The sequence below is a fragment of the Muscardinus avellanarius genome (genome assembly GCF_963383645.1).
Source record: "Muscardinus avellanarius genome assembly, chromosome: 6".
In the NCBI taxonomy this organism is placed as follows: domain Eukaryota; kingdom Metazoa; phylum Chordata; class Mammalia; order Rodentia; family Gliridae; genus Muscardinus; species Muscardinus avellanarius.
This window is the reverse complement of record NC_137791.1, coordinates 41,816,674-41,837,397: the sequence shown is the minus strand read 5'-3', so window position 1 is coordinate 41,837,397 and position 20,724 is coordinate 41,816,674. Positions and strand designations below refer to the sequence as shown.

General features: G+C 39.9%; 1 protein-coding gene across 1 annotated transcript in view; it reads left to right on the top strand.

Moving 5' to 3' along the window:
- Nucleotides 1–20,724, top strand: part of ENPEP (glutamyl aminopeptidase) — a gene marked incomplete at both ends in the record, with an annotated part of 91,085 nt that overhangs the window by 45,840 nt on the left and 24,521 nt on the right. The window contains 3 exons of the mRNA XM_080698078.1: nt 4,910–4,975; nt 5,333–5,481; nt 11,526–11,605. Of these exons, the coding sequence (XP_080554204.1) occupies nt 4,910–4,975; nt 5,333–5,481; nt 11,526–11,605 (295 nt within the window). The remainder of the gene's footprint in view (nt 1–4,909; nt 4,976–5,332; nt 5,482–11,525; nt 11,606–20,724) is intronic.

The following is a 20,724-nucleotide window of genomic DNA, read 5'->3' as shown; positions in this document are numbered from 1 at the left end:
CAGCCTTCCTCATCTCCTACCCTTCCATTTCAGCTTTGCTGAGATTTCCCCTCCATTATTTGGAGTCTTTCTGGTTTGGGTACATTAGAGAAAAAAATCCCTCCTTCTGTGCTTGGATGATCTCACTTAACATAATGTTCTCCAGGTCTTTCCATTTCTTACAAATGACATGATTTTGTTCTTTATAACTGAGTAGAATTCCATTGTGTGTATTTCCTATAATTTTGCAATCCATTCATCTTTTGATGGAGACCTACGTTGGTTCCATGTTTTGGCTATTACAAATTGTGCTGCTATCAACATGGGTATGCATATGTTACTGTAGTTCTCTGGTTTCAACCCCTTTGGAAAGATACCCAGGAGAGGTATAGCTGGATCATATGGTGGATCCATTCCCAGTTTTCTAAGGAATCTCTACACTGATCTCCATAGCAGCTGAACTAGTTTGCACTCCCACCAACAGTGTAAAAGAGTTCCTCTTTCCTTCATCCTTGCCAGCATTTGTTGTTATTTGATTTCTTTATGTTTGCCACTCTGATTGGGGTTAGATGGAATCTCAGTGTAGTTTTGATTTACATCTCCCTGATGGCTAATGATGTTGAACATTTTTTCATGTATCTATTGGCCATTTGTATCTCTTCTCTTGTGAAGTGTCTATTCAATTCAGTTGCCCATTTCTTGATTGGGTTATTTGTTTTACTAGTGTAGAGTCTTTTGAGCTCTTTGTATATTCTGAATATTAGACCTCTATCAGAATGGTAGCTAGTAAAGATCCTTTCCCATTGTGTAGGCTTTCTCTTTAGGTTCTCAGTGAATGGAATTGTTTTCTTTATTTCTTTCATTGTGAATTCATTGTTGGCATATAGAAAAGCAACTGATTTCTTTAGATTGATTTTGTATCCTGCAAGTTTGCTGAATTGGTTAATTAGCTCCAGTAGTCTTTTGGTTGAGTTCTTTGGGTCTTCTAGATAAAGGACCATGTCATCTGCAAAGAAGGATAGTTTTAATTCCTTTCTATTTGAATTCCTTTGATTTTCTTCTCTTATCTTATTGCTGTGGCAAGAGTCTCTAGGACTATATTGAAAAGGAGTGGTGATAGTGGGCATCCTTTTCTTGTTCCTGGTTTTAGAGGAAATTCTTGCAGTTTTTCCCCCATTCAATATGATGTTGGTTTGGGGATTATTGTATATTGCCTTAATGATGTTGAAATACGTTCTTTCTATTGCAATTTTCTGCAGTGTTTTTTAACATAAATGGTTGGTTCTACTTATGTGGTGAATAATGTGTATTGATTTTCTTATGTTTAACCAGCCTTGCTTTTATGGTATGAAACCAACTTGGTTGTGGTGTACAATTCTCTTGATATGGTTCTGAATGTGTATAGCTAGTATTTTGTTTAGAAGTTTTGCATCTATGTTCATCAAGAATATTGGTCTGTAATTTTCCTTTCTCAAGGTATCTTTATTTGGTTTGGGGATTAATGTTATACTGGCCTTTTAGAAGGAATTTGGGGGAAATCCATCTCTTTTAATTTCCAGGATCAAGTTGTGAAGTATTGGGATTCTTCACTGAAGGTTTTGTAAAATTCAGATGGAAACCCATTAGGGCCTGGGCTTATGAAAGAATTTTTATTGTTGCTTCTATTTCTTTGCTCACTATTGGTTGGTTTAGGCTCACTATGTCCTCTTGGTTCAGTTTAAGTAGGTAATAGTTTTAATTAAGTAGGTTATATGTGCTTAGAAATATATTGATTTCTTCCATGTTTTCCAGTCTATTTGAGTATAAATTTTCAAAATAGTTTCTGATAATCTTATGTATTTCTCCACTCTCTGTGGTGATGTCTCCTTTTTCATTTCTGATTTTAATAATTTGAGTTAATTCTCTTTCTTTTGGTTAGGTTGGCCAGGGGTTTGTCAATCTTATTAATCTTTTCAAAGAACCAGCTTTTTGTTTTGTTAATTCTTTGAATTATTTTTTGTTCTATATTTCACCCATTATCTTGTTCTCACTGCTTTTAAGATTCTTTCCTTTGCCTCTATGTTGGTCACTTTGATTATTACATGGTGTGGGGAGGTCTTTCTTTGATCTTGTATTAATGGTGTTATGTATGTCTCCTGAACATGTAAATCCAACTCTCCTTTTTATGTTTGGAAAAATCTCTGAAATTATTTCTCTGAAGGGATTACCAATACCCTTGGTCTATACCTCTATTCCTTCTTTAATGCCTTTTATCTGTAAGTTAGGACATTTCATGTTTTCCCATGGTTGTTGGATGTTTAGATTTTGTTGCTCTAATGACTTCTGTGATTTTATTGTCCTAATGACTTCTAATTGACTGTGCTTTTGGTTTTGAATGAACTGTCTTTTAACAGTAATATTCTGTTTTCCACTTCATCTAATCTTACAGAATTTCTATTAATGTCTTCATTTCATTTATTGACTGCTTCATTTCATTCCAGACCTCTTTCTGATTTGTTCTTAGTGTCTCCATTTCCTCGTTCATTTTCTGTACACTTGCTTCGAGGCCTTTCATCATATTGAAGATCAGGATGCAGAATTCTCCTTGCATTTCTTGTATGTCAGTATTCATGATTTCCATTATTTCTTCACTGTTCCTAGTTTTCATATTTTCAGGGTTCTCAGGCTTGTTTTTCTGATGTTTTTTTGTGAATATTACATCTGATCCAGTCTTAGTAGCAGGAATTTAGAGGTGTCATCAGGTAAGCAGAGGAGTCTCTGTTCTCCTCAGCTAGGGCTGGTCTGGTCTGACTTCTCCCCATTCACCATGATTGAAAGGTGTGTAGTGATCCCGGAGATCCTACTAGTTTGATCTAGTGTTAAGCGTAGGTCTCCCCCACACTTTCCACTGATCAGAGCCTGAGTCTTTCTGAGCCTCTGCTATGTCCAACAGCAGACTCTACTCCCACCTCTCTGGGTTGTAATGCAAAGTCTCAGATACAGGGAGTTTATTGTGGCTGCGGGAGTCCCTGAGAGTGTCAGGCTGGGTGTTTTCCCACCTCAACTTTTTTATGGTGTTGTTGAATGCTGCTCTGGATCTCTAGAGGGTGTGGTAATCTCAGCCACTACTACTCCTTCACTGGGTTGTACTGCAAAATCTCAGACCCAGGGAGTTTATCGGGGCTGCACAGGTCCCAGGCTGGGCATTTTCCTGCGGGAACCGAAACTTCACTTATGGTGTTATTGAGAACTGCTCTGGATCTCTGGAGGGTGTGGTAATCTCAGCCACTACTACTCTTTCACTGAGTTGAACCGCAAAATCTCAGACCCAGGGAGTTTAGCACGGCTGCACCAATCCCTGGGGGATTGGGAACATGAGAACCACAGTTTCACTTACGATTTTGGTGTGCACTGGTCTGGATCTTTGACGGGCGTGGTGAGCTAGGCCGCCACTGGCAAGATGGTGCCAGTGCAGCACTCTCAGCTGTGAGGGGTGTGGGTTTCTTTTCGGGTGTTGAGCTCCACTCTTGATCCCTGGAGGGTATGGTGAGCTCAGCTGCTGGAAGTTGTAGCTAGTCTTTGTGCAGGAAGAACTGATGACTTACAACCCGTGGATCTGCAGCTCACTTCAGGTCCTTGTTTTCTTTTTCATCTCTGGAGTACAGTGCTATGAGGCAAGGTGGTACTGCCACAGTCCCTGCTGCTGCATCGCCTGCCTCCACAAGGCAGGCACATTTCTTTTCTGCTCTCTAGTCGGACTTCTAATCTTATTCTCTGTTCCTTGTATTTATCATTTTTATTCCTCTACTGATAGTATTTTCTGGCTCTGTAGAACACTGTTTTCGAGGCAATGGAGATTGGGTGTCAGCAGGACTTGTAATTGCTGCTTTTCTCAGTCATCATCTTCTTGGAAGTCTGACTTTCACATTTTATTTATTTATATTTTTTGTGGTGCAGGAGGTGGAACCCAGAGGCTTTATACCTCTGGGCTATACTCCCAGACCTATTTTATATTTTGAAAGTAGGGTCTCACTAAGTTGCTGAGAGCCTCACTAAGTAGCTGAGGCTGGCTTCGAACTTGTGTGATCCTCCTGTCCCAGCCTCCCAAGTACTGGGATTATAAGCATGTGCCACCACGCCTGGCCCAACTTTCACATTTTTAAACAGATGAATTCTAGAAATTAATGGGGGTAATGCAGCAGGAACTTTGGAAACTTTCCTGGAGAACCTCAAGCAGCACCAGTTATGGGATTAGGAGAAGATTGGGAATTTTCTCTGGATATATATCTGAAAACTATATTTGAGAACTCAGGTATAAAGAGAGATTTGTGAATTGAATTGCCCAACAGGGGAGGGAGCCTTCTATCTCAATATTTGTATTTTTAAAATATTTGAGGACTAGCCGGGTGTGGTGGCGCATGCTTGTAATCCCCATGCTTGGGAGGTGGAGACAGGACGATTGTGCAGTTTTGAAGCCAGCCACTCTGGCTTAAGAGACCCTGTTTCCAAATTTAAAAAGTATAAAATGGGTCTGGGAGTGTAGCCTGGAGATAGAAGGGTTTCCAGGAACCCCAGTACCACCAAAAACAAAAAAAATTTGAGGAGCGAAGAATTATAACTATTTTATCAAAAGATGCTGCATGCCTTGAAGTAGAGCAGAGGTCAGCAAACTATTGGCCACAGGTCAAACCCAGCCTACCACCATTTTTTAAGGTTTATGCATTTTTTAAAAAAGTTTCTACATTTTAAAATGGTTGAAAAAATAAAAAATATTTCATGACATATGAAAATATCAGTGTGCATACATAATGTTGGAGATAGCCAGGTATATACTTTCTATGGTTGGTTTTGTGCCATGCAAGCAGAACTGAGCAGTCATGAACCAGGCTGTGTTGAGAAAACAGAAAATGCAATGTTGACTTCCAAAGTATCTTTTATCTCTTACATACAGATTTACTTGGAAAGATTCCAATTCAGGAACGCAAAAACTTCAGATTTTTGGGAAGCACTAGAAGAGGTAAGTAAAGTACAGTTGGGTGTGGTGGTGCATGCCTGCCATCCCAGTGCTTAGGAGACTGAGGCAGGTAGATCACAGGCTTGAGGCCAGCCTCCGCGATTTAGCAAGGTCCTGTTTCAAAATAAAAAATAAAAAAGACTAGAGTGTAGCCCAGAGGCAGAATGCACATAGGTTTGATCCCCAGTACCAAAAGAAAAAAAAAGAAAAAAAATATATATGTACATACATACATACATACATACATACATACATATATATCCTTAAGTATTCTTGGTCTGAGTTAATTTCTTTGCCTGATTCTTCTTTTATTTCCCCTTATTTGTAAGTTAATTAGTGTCCATACTTTTTCAATCTCAGGCTAGCAATCTTCCAGTGAGAGAAGTAATGGACACCTGGACTAGTCAGATGGGTTACCCAGTGCTTGACGTCACCGGGAGGAATGTGATACAGAAACGCTTTCTGTTGGACTGGAAAGCTGACCCTCTCCAGCCACCTTCAGATCTTGGGTAAGGCTTTTTAAGGCATTTCAAAAGAAACTTTGAAATTGGGTCATTTGCTTTGACTTGCTCTCAAGTCCATGATTGATGTGGTAAGACGAAGGCTCGGTGTCTTTAGGGGAACAAAAGGACTCAAAAATAGGCAATTGGTCTCCAGGATCAATATGGCCAACTGAGCATATGCATGCAAGTCTATTTTCCCTGATATCACAGCCTAGAGGAATGGAAATACTGAAGTAAATGAATAAGAATAAAAAATTAAATGGTGAAGCTCTGCGCCTCATAGAGTTGTGGAAAAAATATTGACAGAAAACAAAGTGGAGGAAGATGCAGCCAGATAATACGAGGAGCCCTTGGTGTTCCTGATGGGCCCTGGGTGGGATCGCAGGAGGGGTGGAGGGCAGGAGTGAGGAGCAAAGCTGGGGCTCGATGCAGGACCTGTGCCCCTCCAGTATTCCATCTACTACCTTGCCTTTATTTGTGCAGAACTCTCAGGAAGCTAACAGTGACTCCAGGCAAAGACTCAGAGGGCTTGTTTTCTAGAGAAACAGACTAACACAGCAGGGAAGAGCTATGGATTCCCACTTTGTTAGGATTCCCAGAGTCAATGCTTCCTCAGAATGGCATTAGTGGGATTAGTGGGGTGGAGCGCCCAGTTACATCTGTTCCAAAAGCAATGTCCCTCCTCAGTAGCAGACTTGAATAATCAATCTAGGCTGAGCGCCATGGCACCCATGTATAACCCCAGCTATTCTGGAGGCTGAGGCAGGAGGATCCCAAGTGTGTGGCCAGCCTGGACAACTTAACGGGACCATGTTTCAAAGTAAAATAAGGAGCCTGGCGTGGTGGCACATGCTTATAATCCCAGCATTTGGGAGGCTGAGCCAGGAGGATTGTGGTTCGCGGACAGCCTCAGCTACTTAGTGAGGCCCTTTGCAACTCAGTGAGACCCTGTTTCAAAATAAAGAATGAAAAAAGAGGGCTGAGGATGTAGCTCAGAGGTAAAATGCACCTGGGTTCCACCCTTACTACTGAAAAATAAATAAATAAATAAATAAATAAAATAAGGAGGTCTGGGGATGTAGCTCAGTAGTATAGTGCTTCCCTAACATGTGTGAGGCCCTGGGCTCAATATGGTACTGCAGAAAAAAAATATTTTAAATAAATAAACAAGAAATATCAACTTAGCTCTTCTTTCTTCTTCCCTCCTTCCCTTTTCTTCTTTTTCTTCCTTCCTTTCTCTCTTTTTTTCTTTTTAGGTACTGGGGATTGAACCTAGGGGTGTTCTACCTCTGAGTTACACCCCCAGACCTATTTCATTTTTTAATTTTGAAGCAGGTTTCCACTAAGTTGTGGAGGGCCTTGCTAAGTTTCTGAGGATGCCCGTGAACCTGTGATCCTCTTGTTTTAGCCTCCCAAGCACTGGGATAACAGGTGTGCACTATCACAACTTCCTTTCTGAGTGTGTGCTACTGGGAATTAAACCCAGGAAGTTCTACCTCTGAGCTACACCACCAGTCCTTTTTAATTTTTGTTTTGAAACGGTCTCAGTAGGTTGCTGAGAGTCTTGCTAAATTGCTAAGGCTAGTCTTGAAACTGTGATCCTCCTGTCTCAACCTCCCAAGTACTGGGATTACACGACTGCACCACCATGCCTGGTTAGCTCTTTTTTCTTTACTATTAACAGAGTCTAAACTCAAAAGCTACATTAAAAAAGTTAATAAGCATTAAAAGTTAAAATCTCATATAAAAATAATAAAACTCTGATGCTATAAGAAGCACAGTCAAGGAAACAAAATAAATTTATGAAATATATTCAGAGATTTTTAGGAACTTTTATACCCACTAACTAAGAAGGAATATCTTGAAAAGGAGAACTGTTAATACAAAGTGCTTTGGAAGATTCAATTTTGGTTGTTGAGCCAGGCGTGGTGGTGCACATTTGTAATCCCAGCATTTGGGAGGCTGAAACAGGAGGATCATGGTTTGAGGATAGCCTCAGCTACTTAGTGAGACCCTTTGCAACTGAGACCCTGTTTCAAAATAAAGAATAAAAAATAGGGCTGGGGGTGTAGCTCGGAGGTAGAATGCCCCTGGGTTCCATCCCCAGTGTTGCAAAAAAAAAAAAAAATGATTGCAGAAAAATAGAAAAACTAGAAGCAGATTTGGGAGAATTCTTTAAGAAGTTATAGGGTGAACACACTATAAATAAGAAAGTGAAGTCAAATACGGGTCCAGCTCCTGAGGAGGAGGAGACAGGGCAAGTGACATCAAAGAAATAGCAGAAGGTAAAGGATGCTGATTTAAAAAAAAGCACCCTTAGCCGGGCAGAGTGGTGCACACCTGCAATCCCAGTACTTGGGAGGCTGAGGCAGGATAATCCCAGGTTCAAGGACAGCTTCAGCAGCTTATAGTGAGGCCTTAGCAACCTAGTGAGACCCTGTTTCAAAAAACAAAAATTTAAAAATGAGGCTGGGGTGTCCCCAGTATGAAAAAAAAGGCATCTCTTAGTACACAATACAAAAAAAGGGGGGGAAAAAGAAACATAAAACAGAAATAGGGGCTGAGGATGTGGCTCAGTGGGAGAGCTCAGGCTTAGCATGTGGGAATCCCTGGGTTTGACCTCTGTTTATTATTAAATAAAATAACAACAGTAATAAACCATGCCATAGATCCATTCTCTGGCAACTCAGAAGCTGGCATGGCATTAGGCTTCTCCACAACAACCCCGAAAACGAGAAGAAAATGAAGCAATGACCCCAGAACATGGAAGCAAAAAAACAAACTTTGCGCATCTAATTCTATACGCAGTCGAACTAAACTGTGTGGAACAAGGTGCTGATGTTTTCAGGCCTGCAGCCCCAGAAGGCTCTCCAAATAGCACTCCTTAGAAAGTGAGCTAAGGCCTGGGGCCAGAGGGGAAGGAAAGGAAAGTGAGGGGTCTGGACAAATCAAAAGAGAGGAAGACATGAGACCTGGGGTCCAAGAACTGGTTCAGCCAGCCAGGGAGAGCCAGGAAAAGAGATGCTCCTGCTGTCGGGGCCCGAGGAGCGGGATGGCGGGGCAAAGGCTGCTGATCCCAGAAGAGAAACTCTGCAGGAGATAGTGTGCTTCCAAGGATGGAAATCCTTGAGGATTTGGTGAAGTCCCATCACTTTGTTCAACTAGTAAGAAGAAAATCCAAGCTGGACGTGGTGGCACAGACCTACAATCCCAGTACTTAGGAGGCCGAGACAGGAGAATCACGGGTTCAAAACCAGCTTCAGCAACTTAGAGAGACCCTGTTTCAAAATAAAAAGGGCAAGGGGTGTACCTCAGAGGTAGAACGCCCCTGGGTTCGATTTCTATTACCCCCCCCACACACACACACTCCCAGATCTGGGACTTCTACTGAACAGAACCCTTTCATAATTTAAAGGACCCCTGAGCTGAAGGCGCCCTTTGGTCTCACTGTGGCCTTAATTACCTCTTACCAGTGGGCCACTTTCACATCTCCTTCACACAGGTTGACATGCCTTGACAGTTCTATAAACCAGCAGGCAAATGAGAGTAGGTATATCATGTTGGGGTGATTGAAGTCAGTCTTCAATTTCAGGAAAATTAGATTTGCCATACTTTATACTGATGGAATGTGCTATATGGTTAATGCACTAACTACATTAGTGTGTGTGTATGTGTGTGTGTGTGTGTGTGTGTGTGTGTGTGTGTGTGAGCGTGTTATTGAGAATTAAACTCAGGGTGTTCTATCTCTGAGCTACACCCCCAGCCCTTTTTAATTTTTCTTTGGAAACAGGGTCTCACTCACCAGGTTGCCGAGCGTCTTGCTAAGTTGCTGAGGTGGCCTTGAACCTGTGATTCTCTTGTCTCAGCCTCCCAAGTACTGGGATTATAGACATGTGGCACCACACGCAACACTAATCACATCTTGAATAAATGAATGCTGGTACTTCTGAACTTTAGAGGACACATAGATGACTCTATCATTTCATTGATGGAATTTCCATTTCTTGACGTTTTATATTTTCAAATCGTTGCTTTACTCGGCCTACTTTATCCTGTGATAGTAAAATTACAAAATTATATAGCCTTTGCCTTCTATCACTGTTGTCTTGTGAATATGTCTCAAGCCTTGAGGACAGTATGACCTTTGTGATACAGCTCCTGAGCTCTTGGAGGTGTGGTGTGGTCCTGACAGCCACGCTTCGGGCGGCAGCCGGCAGGTGATTGTGCAGACATGCAGCTGGCGCTGGAGAAGGACAAGGGGATGAAACATGGGTCTGTGTGGCACCAGCTTAGCAAAACAGTGGCAGCGACAGGTGCAGGCTGCGGCTCCTGGATGGGGCTGCTTTGCCTGTCTCCTGGGAGCCTGCAAGCTCTCTTACGAAGGCTTCCCTAAAAGCAGACCTGACACGATCATTTAAGTGATGTCTTAGGAAGTGTTTCTAGGAATGATGGGGAGCAACTGGGGGTAGGGTAGGGAAGGGAAGGCCCAACAAAGGTGGTTAAGAAGCAGGTCCCTCAGAGGGTGACTTTGGCTCAATCCAGTGGTGCAGTGCTGGAGCCTGTGCGCTTCAGAGTGCTCCTGAGGGACAAGGCAGAAGGGATTCTCAGATCAATAAGCCACTGCTAAGAGTGGCTTTCAGAAGAATGCAAATTCCAATCTGGTGCCGTGGTTACTGTTATACCAGTACTTGGGAGGCTGAGACAGGAGTATCACAGGTTCGAGGCCAGCCTCAGCAACTTAGTGAAATTCTGTTACAAAAATTAAAAAATAAACAGGAGGGCTAAGGGTGTAGCTCAGAGGTAGAGTGCACCTGGGTTCAATTCTCAGTACCAAGGAAAAGAAAAGAAGTAAATTCCCAGGACTTTTTGGCTCCTGCAGCCCGAGGACAGCAGCCCTCACACCTAACAGAGACACAGGTGCGAGTTGTTGGTAGGAAAGGCACCTTGGGATCTGGGTGGCCAAAAATGGGATTCAAGGGGATACAAGCGAAGCACCAATTGTGCCAACTACAGGACCCAAGAAGCAATTTGTGTACAGGTTTTATGAAACTAATAGCCAAAAATCCACTTCAATAAAATATTCTAAGAGCTAGTAAACACACACACTATTTAACAATTTTGAAGAAAAGAATTGCTTTCATATAAATAGCAAAAATATATCCTCCTTCAATTACATGAATTTTATTGTCTCAAAAGAGAAATTCCAACCTTAATTCTCTGCTTAGAACTTGATATTAACACATAAACCAACTTTGAGTGGAAATTCAAAATAGCCATTGGTATATAGATTCCTCTTCTCTCTAGATACATGAGATAATGTATTTCTGATATATATGATGATGTGAGAACAGACTACTAAAACGACACCTGATATCTCTTTTTTAAGAAGTCAAAACTATAATATTAAGTATATATTATATCATAATATGAAGCCACCCCCACCAGCCTGCAAGGGAGTACCAAGACAGGGAACAGCCTGGCCCTGAGACTTGCTTGTCTGCCGCTTCCTCCTCCACGGTTCAAGTGCTCTCTCTCATGACTCTAATCAAGAGGCCTCCATGGAAGCATGTGTGAGGCTTTGGGGATGGAGGTGGTGGTATAATTTAAATGTAATTTCTAAAATGTATTCCCTTCACAGAATTTTACAGATTGCCTTTTGAATTCTAGCAATGTTTTGCGTTTTGTGACAGAAACCATAGCATATTAGAGCGTGTGCAAGTATATGGCAAATGGTTAATGTTATAATATAATGTGTTATATTTATGAAAGTTGCACAAAATCTTTATTCCAAAGCCTCAAGGTGTTTTACCAAATAATCATTTTCATCCTTGGACAACTTTTATACAGATCTCTACATTTTATGGACTTACAGAAATGAGAGCAGTGACGTGCCTATTTTGATCACTAAAACATACTGTATTAACTGTTTTAGTTGTATACTACACACTGGATAATCACATAGGGAAATGTGCTTGCATATTGATTTTTACTTTCGATTTTTAAATGTCTTTTAGTAATAAAGTTAAATTTTTCTTTTTTAAAAATTTTAGTTACACATGGAATATTCCTGTAAAATGGACTGAAAATAATGTATCAAGTACTGAAGTCTACAATAGGTCAGAAGTAGGAGGTAAATATTATCAATCGATTTATTTCTTCTTTGAATTGATATTCTACATGAAACTAACATAAGCATAAAGAAGCACCAGTAAGGTCAGAATTTATATATAAATTTCAGCTAAATGAGACCTCTTAAATAAATAAGGATGATTCCAAATCTACAAGAACTTTTCTACTTTGACATATTCTTTTAAATGATTTACTGTGACTAATCCAATAATAGATATCCATTCCCAAAGAATAGCACACCTAATGATCGAAGATTAATGTATAAATTACCTCCTTTTTCTTCTTCTTTCTTTTCCATCCTCTTTTCCCCTTGATTTTTGTTTTCTCATTATGTCAGATAAGTAGGCCACTGAATTTCATAAATGTTGTGACAGACCTGGGCTTTTTTTAATGCTCTCATAAAAGACTTAATTTTCTTGAAGTATATTTCCTGTTCTCTTTCCACTGATTTGTCCTTTTCTCATTTGAAAATTTTTAAGAGTTTTAGCACCAATTCCAGAAAAATCTTGCATTTATTTATTTACTTCTCTTTTTGTGGTACTGGGGATGGAACCACCTCTGGGCTACACCCCCAGCCCTTTTTATATTTTGTTTGGAAGCAGGGTCTCACCAGGTTGATAGATAGTTCTTTTTTTTTTTTTTTTTTTTTTTTTTGGTGGTGGTACTGGGGTTCCTGGAAGCCCTTCTCCCTCAGGGCTACACTCCCAGACCTTTTTTTTTTTTTTTTTGAAACAGAGTCTCTTAAACCAGCGAGGCTGACTACGAACCTGCGTAATCCTCCTGTCTCCGCCTCCCAAGCACAGGGATTACAAGCGTGCACCACCACACCTGGCCTTGCTGAGGCTGTTCTTGAACCTGCAATCCTCCTGTCTCAGCCTCCCAAGTACTGGAATTATAGGTGTGTGCCACCATGCCTGGCTGCTTTTTATACTTTTACCATTGTACTTACTTTGTATGTCCAGACATTTTTTTTTTAACAGCACTGGAGATTAAACCCAGGGATGCTCTACCCCTGAGCTACATCTCCAGCTCTTTTCATGTTTTTTTTTTTCCTTTTTTTGAACCACAGTCTAAAATGCCATGATGGCCTCAAACTTTCAGTCTCCTGTCTCAGTCTCTCAAGTAGCTAGGATTACAGCTTTGTGGCACCACACCCAGCTAAAAACATTTCTTATCTAGGACAAGAATTAAACTCTTCCTCACTCCACCCTAAGAGGACTTGGTGTCAGAGTAGCCCTGGGTGTGGCCTTTCACCTGTGGCTCCTTGGAGGGAATGCGGGTTGCTCATCCCATATTGCACAGGGCTTTGGGCTCCTGCCACTCATTCTGAAATATAAACAATGTCTCATTTCACCCAGCCAGTAAATTTTTGTCCTCTTTCCAGTAGATTTTTTTCTGTTGAGGTACTAGAATTTGAACTCAGGGGCATTCTACCTCAGAGCTACACCCCCAGCCCTATTTCTTGATTCTTTATTTTGAAACAGGGTCTCACTGCTGCCAGGGCCTGAGAAGTAGGATGGTGGGGCAAAGGCTGCTGATCCCAGAAGAGAAACTCTCTGCAGGGAGATAGTGTGCTATCTCCCTGCAGAGAGTTGCAGAGGGCCTCATTAAGTAGCTGAAGTAAATATAATCAATTGATTTATTTCTTCTTTGAATTGATATCCTGTGTTAAACTAACATAAGCATAAAGAAGCACCAATAAAGTCAGAAGTTATATATAAATTTCAGCTAAATGAAACCTCTTAAATAGTCATTGATGATTCCAAATCTACAGGAACTTTTCTACTTTAAGCTATTCTCCAAACCTGTGATCCTCCTGTTTCAGCCTCCCAAGTACTGGGATTCTAAGAGTGTGCCACCATGCCTTGCTCCAGTATATTTTTTTAAAAGCTTCACATAATCATATAATTCACATACCATGCATTTTACCCATTAATTTTATTGATATCATTTTATTTTATTTAACCCAGGGCCTTGCACATGCAAAGCACATACCCCCTATCACTGAGCTACATATGTATAATCCATTGTTTTTACTTGTTTTATCCAGAGTATAATCCATTGTTTTTGTTTTGTTTTGTTTTGTATTCCCAGTTATAGCACCACAGCCCATTTTAGCATCTGTTACCTCAGAAAGAAACCTCAGGCCTTTACCTATGATACCTCAGTCCTTCTTTACCTTCAGCCCCAAGTGGCCACTAATATGCCTGATGCCTGCATAAATTTACCTCTTCTGGACATTTCATATAAGTGAAGTGATAACTCGGGGTTTTGTGGCTTTTTTCACTTGGCTTAAGGTCTTCATGGTTCATCCACGTTGTAACAAGCATAAGCACTTCATTCCTTTTTCTTTTTTCTTTTTTAGTACTTGGAATTGAGCCTAGGGGCATTCTGTCTCTGAGCTATACTCCCAACACTTTTTATTTTAAAACAAGTTCTTGCTAGGTTGCTGAGGCAGGCCTCAAACCTGTGGTCCTCCTTTCTCAGCCTCCCAAGTACTGGGATTCCAAGCATGTCCCACCGTGCCTGGCTAGTTCTTCATTTTTTTTTTTATTGCCAAATTATGCTTCATTATATGAATGTACCACCTTTGCTTTGTCCATTTGCCAGTTAAATGAATATTCAGATCATTTTTACTCTTCATTTGTTATGAATAATGCTGCTATAATCATTTGTGTACAAGTTTTACTGTGGCTCAAAAAAACTTTTATTATAAAACTCTTCTGTGATTTTTAGCTTTACTATAAACTCTACCCTATTTGCTATTATGGAGGGAAGATTCTTTTCTGGGCCTTCTTGGCTGGGGCCACTATGACAATCAAGTATTTCCATCATCATGTATGCTCACGATCATATAACACTGTGGTCACTGATTCTCCTGAATTTTTCCCAAAGTCTCAAATCAATGTCATTTTGTCTTAGCATTTGTATATTCTACGTTGTGTTTGAGTACTAAGCTCTATCTCTTGTGGTTTGTCTTCTGGCTGTTTTCTGACTCATAAGCATATTTGCCAAAGTAAAATGGAGAAGACAGAAAGAAGATACTTACAATGTGGAACAGCACTGGTAGAAGGCATAACAGGAAGGTTAGGATGCCACTAGAAGGTTTCTGGCCTATTTAGTTTAACCATTACCACATTTCCCCCCAACACCACTGGTCACCATGTTTAATTGAAGGCTGGATGGATAACTTGGCAGCAGCTTGATTTGCTATTCACACATTTAAAAGCATGAATAATTTATCTATCCTAACACAATGTACCTAGCATTTTCATGGAATAAGGATTCCATAGAAATGAAATTTCCAGATAACTAAGGCTTACTTAGTACTTTGTAAAATAATTTTCAAGAGTTTATAATAAATGTTTTTCTCATATTTATGTGCTCATTAAGTAGAGTATTTGAAATACTTAATGTAATTCTTAATCAGTTAATTCTTTCAAGCAAGAAAAACGTCAAGCATCTATTAACACTAACTCACACGCCAGGTACGGTGGTGGGTATGAGAGAATGCTAGGGCTGAGGGGGGCACAGCCCTTACCCTTGTGTAGACTACTGTGCAGGCAGGTACAGTACTGTTGTGAACGGCTGCTATGGTAAAGCGGGGGGTGAAGGGCACCCACAGGACAAGTGCCAGTCCAGGAGGATCAGGAAAGGTAACTAAAAAAAAAAAAAAAAAAAAGAATATGTAGGCCAAGAGTCAAGAGTTCAGAGACTAAGGTCAGAGTTTAAATGGGTGATAGGATAGACCAAATAGAGAGGGGCCTGTGCTCTGGATAGGGGTGGCAGCACTGGAGAGGTGAGGGAACCCTCACGCTCCTTTCTATCCTTTGGGCATTCTATTTGGCACATTTTCATTGTTGTTGCTTTTTTATTGACTTACTCGTGTCTCTCTTTCCCATGGAATATTTCTTGAGGAGAAATATTTTTTGCTGGCGCTGCTGTTCCTGGTCACAGGGCCAGGAGCAAACTAGACATTTCTTCCTACTTCAAAGCACCTGCTCCATTTTTAGGCTTTGCAATCAGATCCCATTTCCTGTTGAAGGACATCTCCAGCCCTCAGCTCAGAGCAGAGATGACGAGCATGTCCCAAGTGTACTGAATGGGCAGACAGCTCGTGTTACGGATCCTACCTCCCTCCTCTTCATTTCTTTGATGATTCATCAGTTAGAAACTCCCCAGGCATTCATATTGTACCGGATATTTTAAGCAGTATAAAAAATTAAATGTGTAATTTCTAATAAAAGAGAAAAACATCTATCATGAACCTTTTGGGCTAATCCAACCTGCCTTAAAGTTTTTCTCATTTTATTTGTTTTTTATCTTTTCTGGTATTGGGGATTGAACCCCAAGACATTCTCCTTCCGAGCCACATCCTTAGCCCCTTTTAAATTTTTTTGTTTTTAAATAAGGTCTTGCTAAGTTATTGATGAGGTTGGCATCAGACCGTCAATCTTCCTGTCTCAGCCTCTTCAAATACTTGGATAATCGGCATGTACCATAACACTCAGCTAGAATAGCCATATTTAAATATTTACTACCAAAATAATGATCAGCATATATTTTTATATATTATGACATGCAATTTCTAACAAAAGATGAAGACCTCTGTCACATATCTTTTGGACTATCCCAACCTGCCCTAAATTTTTTCTCTTATTTTATGTTTGGTACTAGGAATTGAACCCAAGAACAGGTGCCTCCTAGATATACCCCCAACTCCTTTTAATTTTTTTTTTATTTTGAAATAAGTTATTGCTAAGTTACTGAGGGTCTTGTTGAGTTGCCGAGGCTGGCCTCAGACCTGATTCTCTTGTCTCAGCCTCTCAAGTATTGGAATTACAGGCGTGAACTACCACATCCAGCTATAATAACCACACTTAAATATTTATTGCCAAAATAATAATGAACACATATTTTATAAATAATGACAAAAGGTGAAGGACTTGATTTTTTTTCAAGCTAAGCCTCATGGAATGCACAAACTTTGAGTAATTATGGGTTCTGGTGTGTCGGTTCAAAAACTTAGTTTGTCAGTTTAGCCTTGGTCAACCATTCCTGGAAGATTTATTCACCTAAACCAAACATACAAGAGATTAACCAAGAATGCTAATTTGTTAATTTACACAGATAAAATATACTGGCCTGGTGAACCAGCATACTCCCATCAACAAATTAGGTATCTCTTCCCAGGAAGAAAGTTTACTTAGCAAGGATTAGGGGAGAGTTAAGGTAGATGAGTTATTTTACAGATGTCATCACACTGTGATAGTCTGATATATTGCATTGCCTAAGTCTAATTATTGTACTTAGAAACTATCAATAACAGCTTGATGCAATAAAAGTTTCTTGTTTGTGCAACAGTCCAAAGAAAGTATTTCTGATTTGCCATCTCTCCTAGACAGCTCTTCAAGAACTTAGAAACTCTGTTTCCTTTTCTCATGGGATGCTGGGATCCCTCTCTGGATGGCATGCGTCTGGGTAGGAACAGAGGAGAACAGGGCAGCAGGCTTCCATATGCATCTATTATTTCTGCCTGTGTTTTAGGTGCAGCTCTCAAGCATGTACTGCTACCTAACTGCAAGAGAGTTAGTGCAGATAGCCCAGCTCCGTCCCCAGAGGAAAAGGGGCAGTGTGGCACACAGCTATTAGCCTCTGCAAATGTCTTCTGTAGGACCAGCCTTGCGGGGTAGGGGGGCTGGACATAGGTGCCGGCTCACTTGGACACCTGCCTCCCTGGGCAGACCAGGGACACAGTGGCAGAGCTTCAAGCCCTCATGGCCCAACTCTCCTTTGCAGTTATTCATTCCTCCCAACTGCCCCAATCATCACTAACCATAACCCTTCCTTATGACAGCAGGCTGAGTTTTCTCAGACCTCTCTTCTTTGCATATTATATATTAAAACTGTATCTTTTTTTTCTAGGCAGATTCTCTAGGCTACTTGCAGAGATTTTGGAGAGACCCTGTAATTATACTAATGTAATCACTGATGCTTTCTTAAATGGGTAATTTCTTGAACACATCACAAATGAACAATTAATTCATTTGACAGTGGATTGTGTTAATTTTAGTTTCAGAGATTGAAACTTTCCCCTTCAACTCCCCAAATCTGATAACAGAGCCTGCTTGAAATTTTTTTCAAATTTTGTGTCATTAGTCAAAAATATTACTTGTGTCATTAGTCAAAAATATTACTCTTGTATTTTTCAGCTGTTTTACTATTAAGTAATGAAAAAACTTTAATAAGATTTAAAGTCTGTCACTTTACACTGAAAAATAATTTGCTCAAAGGACTGTCCCAACACTGTGTCTACATCACTAAAGAAGAATGTTTTGTTCTCTAAGAATCTCAGGTTATCATGAGCAGTCTACTTGTCTAAAGTTTGTTATAATTATTTATAAAAATATAACATTAAATAATTATTATGTATGTTTCTTTTGAAAAGGTAATTATAAGTCTTGTCTACTATCTAGAAAGATAATAAAAAATTAGAATTTCCTAGAAAGAATACCAACCTAGAAAAAAATTATTCTACATTTTAATGCATAGAATAAAAAACAGGACAAAACAATTTATAAGTTGAGAGATTATTAAGTGGCCATGAAACTTATATTTAAAAGATATAAAATGAAATTGCAGAATGTTAATATTATTCCAAATGAAAAGGATGACTAATCATATAAAGGGTCCCTCATGAGTGTTGTGTGTTTGTCTGTGTGTGTTTCTGGAAGATGCACACACAAGAATTCACATGAAGAAGATTAAAACCATGTTAATTGTGATAAGTAATTTTTATATTCTTCTTTATACTTTTTTGTATCTTCCAAGTGCTCCAGAAAGAACACATACTATTGTTATAATCAGGAAAAAATAGCAATTGACGAAACAAAAAGAGCCATGCACTTTTACTTCTGTGTCACCAGGAATAGGCTGAGTATTTCCGTGCTACCTACCTTGTTATGTAACCACATAACCCGGCAGTATTTTGCTGCTGACAAGTTGTTCTGAAAGTAGCGTGAACTTGGAAAGTCCTTAACTTCCTGGATCTCAGCTTCCTCATCTAGAAAGTGAGAAAAATCGCAGCAGCTTGGGGCAGGCTTAACGGGGTGCATATAAAGCACACCAAAATACTGCAGTATTTAGATGGATTGCCAGGAACTTCTCAATGTTATTTATATTTGCTCTGCTATTTATAGAACTGGCTGCATATTCCCTTTCATAATAATGAGGATAGCTACCATCTGTTGGACACATAATACAGAAGTACGTGGCCAGCACTTTACCTATGTTGTCTTATTTAATCTTCACAACAGGCCTGAGAGGGATTTGCGTCTCTGTTTTCTTTCTGATGAACTGGGGCACAGAGTGGTCAAGTGATTTGGCCAAAGTGATAGAGCTAGTAATTCACGGAGAGTGTATTTTTGCCAAGGTCTGTCAGACTCAAAGGTTCATGTTCTTTCTTCTGTCACATCTGGCTTTACGCTTAGCAAGATATTCTCCTCCTGATACAAACATTCAAAGTGTAAGGTTGCCAAAAGATTAGCTTCCTTTCAACAACTTGTCCATGGGAGAATGACAAAGAAAGATTAATACTACGTGAGTGAGGTGAGGGTTTATAATTTGTCAAGTACCTACTCTGAAAGGTCCTAAAGAAACTTATTGTCTCGTTGAAGAGCTTACTCATATATTATGAAAAACTACTGTGTCCTGGATACCTTCCAGACCTTGCAAACACTTCCAAAATTTAAATCATCTCTCCTCCCAAACTAACTTATCTTCCTCTATTCTCTAATGGCAACATCATTATTCATCTAATCATGAAGCCCCTTTCCCTTCCCCTAACTGGCCGTGTTAAGTTAGAAAAAGGGATGCGTTGATGTTGCTGGGCACTTGTCTCCTGACCACAAAGCCTCCTTTCCATTTTCGTCATCTTTACATTAGTATAAGCCATCATCTTTTCTTGCCCTAGATTATGACCATGGGTTCTAAATTAGTCCTCCTGCCCCTAGAGCCTCATCTGGTGTTACTATCAAAATTATCTTTCTAGAAAGCACACTCAAGCACGTTATTTCCTCACTTAAAAATCTTCCCTGTCTTCCCACAGCTCAGGAGATGGGGCTTGGAATGTGGCTGGTGGCTCTTCACGTTGAAGGCCTGGCCTTCATAGCTGGCTTCACCTCCGGTTTCCAGTATCACTCCTACATTGTCGCGACATATAACTATTGAAAATTCCTCCAATATGCCACATTTTCCCATACCATTATTTAAATTGTGTCTTGTCCATGCAAACAAAAAGTATATGCATTGGAAAGTTGAGAGTCAATGCTAACAAATACTGTCACGGCAGAAAACAGCTATTATTTTAAGTGGAAATATTCTACCTATTCTTCTAATGTTGGTTTTCTAAAAATCTATACTGTGTAAATATTGGATGTCTATTTAGAAAGAATGAATTTGTAAATCTATTGATTAAAAAGCATTGTTATGGTTCATTGAAATAAAGAGGTAGGAGGCCTTACAAAGATAAATAAAGTTGGAAGAGCGAGTGTGGAATGGATTACAAAATGTGAGTGTTGCATATGAATTCCAGTTCTGTTGCAGGAATTATTGACATTTGAAAAGTGTTTTAGGGGCTGGGGATCTTGCTTAGTGGTAGAACACTTGCCCAGTGAGCAGAGGCCTGGGGTTAGATAGCTGGTATTGCAAAAATAAAACAAAACCTTGCTGATTCCCAAATCATTATTCTCCTTAGCAACAACCATTTCCTTGAACTTTAATAGTTGGTTTAATAAACAGCATATTCTTTTAAATGTGTACATTTTTATCCCCTCCCCAGGATGCCCCAGTGAATGTTTTTTATGTAACTAACCCATTCAGTTAGAAATATATTGACTACTCCCAGGAGGTATGGGCATCTCTGTCTTTAGACATTATTTTCTTCTATTGAATGACTGGCCAGAATAGAATAATTTCACTCATTTGGCAAGCCTCTGCCAGTAAGCAGTGTAAGTCATAAATGACAAGTTGCTTATTGACATTATTTATTTTCAGCTTACTTGCTACAGCGACATTATAAAGTTGGGCAACCAAGTAAGAATTAGGTTTTGGGGCTTTGGA